At 38.2% G+C, this 6170-nt stretch overlaps 1 protein-coding gene across 1 annotated transcript in view; it reads right to left on the bottom strand.

Moving 5' to 3' along the window:
* The window catches only part of tll1 (tolloid-like 1), a 102196-nt gene that overhangs the window by 57880 nt on the left and 38146 nt on the right, over window positions 1-6170 (bottom strand). The window contains exons 8-10 of the mRNA XM_037689838.1: window positions 4753-4877; window positions 2145-2260; window positions 1761-1863 (exon numbers count right to left, since the gene is read on the bottom strand). Coding sequence (XP_037545766.1) covers window positions 1761-1863; window positions 2145-2260; window positions 4753-4877 — 344 coding nt within the window. The remainder of the gene's footprint in view (window positions 1-1760; window positions 1864-2144; window positions 2261-4752; window positions 4878-6170) is intronic.

The raw sequence follows: 6170 nt of genomic DNA on the forward strand, positions 1-6170 counted from the left end.
TCTTCTGTGCTGGGCCATCCTTTTGGCCAGTGGCTGTTTAGTTTCCTCGATGTAAGACTGATCACAGCCCTCCTGACACTGAACAGCATACACAACATTACTCTGTTTGTGCCGGGGGACTGGATCTTTGGGATGAACCAGTCTTTGCCGTACTGTATTTTGGGGTTTAAAAGCCACTGGGACGTTATGTTTAGAAAATAAACAAAAACAGCCACTGTCCAAAAGGATGGCCCAGCACAGAAGATCAACATCATCAGGCCAGGACTCTGCGGTCTACACTCATCTTCAGGCCAGCTGTCACTCTTTCAGGGATGAAGATGTTCACATCCTGGACAGAGAGGAACGATGGTTTGAGAGAGGAGTAAAGGAGGCCATCTTTGTGAAAAGAAATCGTCCATCGTTAAACAGGGGTGGAGGCCTCCGGGTTCAATTGCCCCCCTCTTACAATGCTGTGATTGCTAGCATCATTCAGCCCCCTGTGAATAGTAAACAGCCATCAGTGTGCTAATGATCCATTGTTAGGCTGATGGTCCTTCTTGAGCATGTGATCAGCTGGTTTTGGTTGTCAGCAGCAAAACTGGTTGATCCACCCTGAGAAGGTGCTATTTAAGAGACTGAGCTGAATACAGCACCTCAGACTGAGGAAGTCTCTTGGATGAGAGACGAAACGTTTCTACATTTTTTTGTTGTTTTGCTTTGTTTTGTTTTTTGAATGTCCAGAGGACTAGATTTAACTTTTTTAGATGGTTTAGAATAGCATTTGCTCCCAGACAAATTGCATCTATTCCAGGGAAGACCTTGCATATTTCAGCAAGTCAATGCTAAATTGCTAACTGCATCCATTACAACAGCATAGCTTCATAGTTAAAGAATCAGGATGCTGAACTGGCCTGCCTGCATTGCAGACCTCTCACCAACTGAACACCTTGTCATACGAAACAAAACGTTTGGTATTAAAGACCTAGGACCGCTGAAGAGCCTTGTCAGATTTAAAATCCTACATTAATGAAAACCGGGCTAATTCAGCAGCAGGTCTCCTCCGTTCCTAAATGATTACAAACTCATATTAAAAGAAAAAGGGATGCTTCATAGTAGTAAACATGACTGTCCCGTCTTTTTCTAGATGCATTGCTGTCATCAGATTCAATATTACCTTTTTTCTTCCTAAAGAACTGTTTAAACATTTGAAATACTATGTTCCACTGTGGTTAAATATAGGTCTATGAGTTTTGTGTTCTACTTTTATTTGCATTTTAAATGTCACAACTTTTTCCACAACTGAGGCTATAGTTTATAATTAATTTTAAATGAAACTAAGTGCTGTTATTACAATAAAGGAACTTTAGCATGCTGTAAAACCTGGTCTTTACAGCTATCGTGTCAGCAGATTGATGTCAGCGCAGTTTGTGATGTGTGTGTATGTTTTTATAAATACTGTTCAGTACAATTATCAACTTTAACTCGGAACTACAGTCGCTAATGTTTTCATATTTTAACAGAATAATTCAATACGTCAAGAAGACAGTGGAATTTAGTTTCACGGTTTCAAATTCAAACTTATTCCAAATTTGCAAGTTTTAATCACGACAGTATAGTAATAAAATGTAAAATGGTTAAACAAATCTCCTTTTATTAAAAGATTAGATTAATATTTAAAGTGTCAATAAAAAAGAAGAAGCAGATGGGCAGAGATATTGTGCTGCCTGTTTATTTGGAGATAATCCTTCATTTAATTTTGTCTCGTGTTGTTCTGATCTTACCAAGCAGTGGAGCTTTCCTCCAGTATCCGTCTCGGACCTCAATGTAGTCATACCAGCACAGACTGCTTTTATACAGATCCATCGTGGTGAAGTTTAGAACAATCTAGAGAAGTAAAATATAAATAAAACATTTATTATAGTCAGTCTAAACGTGTGCACTTCACAGAGGATCCGAATAGAGTCAGAGCAGAGAAAGAGTTTGTTGTCTGTGGTCCTGAGATCTAATCAATGCACCATCACTCTGTCAGCACTCTCCTGTTTTTATTGGCTGTGTCTGCACATTTACTGCACTGCAGGATACAGCGGATACTGTGCGCTCATGTGTGTGTATGCGTGTGTGTGTGTGTGTGTGTGTGTGTGTGAGGGGGGGGGGGGGGGGGGCACCTTTTCTCCAGGTGTAACAGATATTCTCCAGACACAGTGTGTGTATGAAGGGTATCCATTCGGGTAACCAGGAGATGAGAAGTTTCCCGTCGACTCTTGGAGTGTTTCGCCGCATGCTGCAGTTCACAAACACACAAACAGAAAGATGAAGTTCGATTTGTTCTGGTGAGTTTTGCCGTTGTGTAGCTTAACCTACCATTGGCATATGAATACTGTAATTTTCGCTGTATAAGTCGCAGTTTTTTGCATAAGTTAGCATGCCTGTGACTTGTACAGTGAAGCAATGTATTTATGTTTTTTTCCTCCATGTTTATAACTCAATATTTGGCTGAGATATGACGATTTTGTTCATTCTGACATGGAAAATATTGAACACTACCATTTTCAGCCACTAGAGGGCCCTTGACAAAAATGGCAAGCCAAGTGTCTCATTAATAGGTAACAGTGGCTATTAATGAGGCACTTGGCTTGCCATAAAAGCCACCTTCTTCTCTCTCTGAAACTCCTGGAGCAACCGTCAACTCAGCTGCATTTTGCCGCCCCATCCAGGTGAAATGCAGCTGATTTGACCATTAAAGTGCATTTATAAAGGAAAAGTTCAACTGAGACACACATTTACTACAATTTCAAGCAAACAAATAATTGTTTTTAAGTGTTAATCTTGTTAAATTCGCGCTCCCGTGGCCATCATCTGGCAGCCCATCGATTTTTGGCACTACACTGACCCACATTTCCAGGTTATCAGTGGTGACACATAACAAACACGACGCGTCACCGGTGACGTAGATGTGACGTTTACAGCGGCAAGTACGGTACTTAAATACTTGTATTTCTTGAATGAATGCGTATTGCAAAGATCTTATACAATCTGTTAGAGTTCAGCGTGTGTGCTGGGGATGACTCTTGCCGACTACTACGTCAAGGTTTAACCCAATATCTGTGAAACTCACACAGTTAGAGCCATTTCTCCATCAGGTCAGTTAGCTGAGTCTGCCATGTTAAATCACGTTCACTCACAAGGCTAATCACTTTTAGGTATACATCTAATGATTACAATCCAGTAGTTTCAATACAGTTCTTCAGGTGGTTTATGAGATATTTTTCTAACAGACAAACACATGCATTGGTTATCACATTATTAACCCACTTTTATTGGTGGCGAGATAACAAAACAAGCATGTGCTTTATGTCTTTAGTTGTTCAAAATCCACTATGTAACTGCTCAACTACAAAAAATAAAATAAAAATTAGAACAGAATATTTTGTGGAAACAGTAACTCCCAGTTTTTGAGTAACATTTGATCACTGAAATGGAAACTGTCTAACTGACATTTATGAAAACCTATAACTAATTAATAAAAATCTACGGCACAAATAAACAAATGTTTAATGTTACTTTTAGACTCTCACTTCTGCATTTATGAAGCTACTTTGTTGACACCGTGTCTTCCATCATAGATTATTATTAATAATTAAAAGTATTTAACATTCTCAGGAAGTGGGGTCATTTATTGGATGTCAACACAAACAGCACATTTCTCACAAATCTAAAACAGCTGAATGAACGTCCACAGAAAATGATCTGACGTTGCTCTCGTTCGCTTTCATTTAGAGATTAATGCTGTCACTCCCTCCCAGAAGGAGATTAGCCAAATGTGCTCCTCCTGTTCCATCATGCGTGCTTTTTCCCCCACAATGCCCTTGGGCTGTGTTCATCTGTCAGTGAGTGTGCTGTTGCCCAAATATGACCCTTTATGATTTAAGTTGTATCTATTTCCAGATGGGACATGTTAATAACGTCTCTGTCTCCTGAATCGTGTCGATTTAGGTTATTTTTATTATCACTTTGATGATTTTATTACTACACGCAGGTACAATAAACAAAGTACAAATTAAAGACCGAGGAATGCGTGTCAGGTTTAAACTAAGCTCATCCTATGGTGAGAAATTAAAAAACATACAGTCAAACCTTGAAAATAAGATTTTACACAATCCTATTCAATATCATTTATTAGTGTGTGTGTGTGTGTGGGGGGGGGGGGGGGTAGCCAGTTAGCAGTGCAATCATAAACCTTTACAACACTGTACAGCTCAGTAAGAGCAAATCCAAATCCTGCCAAAATATATCGCATGGGAGCAGAGGAACACCAGAACAACATGGGTGTGCACAAGAACTGTCCAGAGGAGTGTATGTGTGTGACTGCGTGTGACTGCGTGTGTGTCTAAGATGTGTTTGAGAATCAACATCCAGGAGGAAACGTGGAAAAACAAATTACTCAACTCCACTTTTGTGCCCTAGAGAGTAAATGATGGGCTTATTTACTAAAAGAAATCATCAAAGGTCATTGTTTGTTTCCTCGCTTTGATGACAGCACACACATACACGCGTGCACACGCACACATGCTGTCTTGTTTTTCTGACTTTGTGAGGACTTTGCATTAACCTTCATTCATTTTCTATAGCCTAACCCTGACCCTTAACCCGTCAACAAGACTTATCCTTATGGGGACCAGGCTTTGGTCCCCACAATGTAGGATATTTTGCAAAACTGGTCCCCACAATGTAATCTGAAACCAAACCACATGAACTGAGTAAATTTAACAGTACCTGGACATCTATACAGCTTCCTTGCCTGTGCAATGTCTCCTTTGCTGAGTCTGGTCCTCTGGCCAATAGCAGGCCGGACTCCATTGTCGTCTCTGGATGGAAGGATTGTATCGAGAAACATCCCGCTTTAGGGAAAAACAAGAAACATTAAAAATGTTGTCAGAGCAGTGTAACACAACTTGTTATAGTCAACTAAACAATGTCCAAAAAACGTCAACATCTGAATACGGCCCAGAATTTAGTTTTTACTTAAATGCGTGTGTAAAACACAAACACTCTAAGGGTGCCAAGTGAACTGTTAGTCGACATCTTGCATGCATGTTAGTCTGCCTTCAGTCCCAGGCCTCCCTTGCAAAAGAGATCTATGATCTCAGTGGGATTTGTCTGGTTCAATAAAGGTTAATAAATCTTGCCAAATTTATCTCATCAGGTTTTAATGGACATGCTAATAACTGTTTTCCTAAAGTTAAAAAAGCAGTTTTCCCATTTTGACTCGTGTGATAACTTCCAACGTACAGTAAATGTGCAATAACTAAACACAGAATGAATGTAGTCAGTCATTTATTAAAATGTATAATATAATATAATATAATATAATATAATAGAATAGAATAGAATAGAATAGATCAGCAATACTAAATTAACCCCCCACAGGTAATTCTACATTGTTGAAGCCACTCCAAGTGAATGAAAATCTTTGAGAATAAAATAAATTTCAAAATGATGAATGAATAATGAAGCAAAATTCAAACAATAAGCTAAAGAGAAAAAACACTAGTTGATAGCTAAAATAAAAAAAAACAAACAGAGCAAAATACTAGCTAAAAGCTAAATGTAACATAAAGCTAGCTATATATTAAATTGCAAAATGTTAGTCAAAAACTAAAAATAGCAAAAGGGTAGTAAAAAAAACCCCTAAAAGTAGCAAAACATACCTAAACGCAGAAAGTAAGAAACTGCTGACTGAAAGCAGCAGGTTAGCTAAAAATAAAAGTAGCTAAACTGAAGCTAGAAGTAGCAAAATTCTAGTGGAAATTTAAAGTAGCAGAATTGTAGCTAAAGCTAATGGTTAATAAAAGCTGACTATAAGCTAAATACTACAGAGCTAAGACTAAAAGGAGCAAAACAGTAGCAAAATGAAAGTAGCAATAGGCTAGGTCAAAGCTAAATGTAGAAAAAGGGTTAGCCAAAAGGTAAAAAAGCAGACCTGTAGCTAAAAACTAAAAGTTGCACAAGAAAGCAAAAACAGAGGAAGTATGTTAAAGCAAATCTCCATTAGGACAAAGTTCTTTAAGGAATTCAAAAATAAGGTATTGAGGAAAACATTTATAAACAAAGGTAATATAGAGAGATAGATAGATAGATAGATATATAGATAGATAGATAGATAGATAGATAGATAGATAGATAGATAGATA

Source organism: Nematolebias whitei, chromosome 16 (genome assembly GCF_014905685.2).
Source record: "Nematolebias whitei isolate Nwh7 chromosome 16, NemWhi1, whole genome shotgun sequence".
NCBI lineage: Eukaryota > Metazoa > Chordata > Actinopteri > Cyprinodontiformes > Rivulidae > Nematolebias > Nematolebias whitei.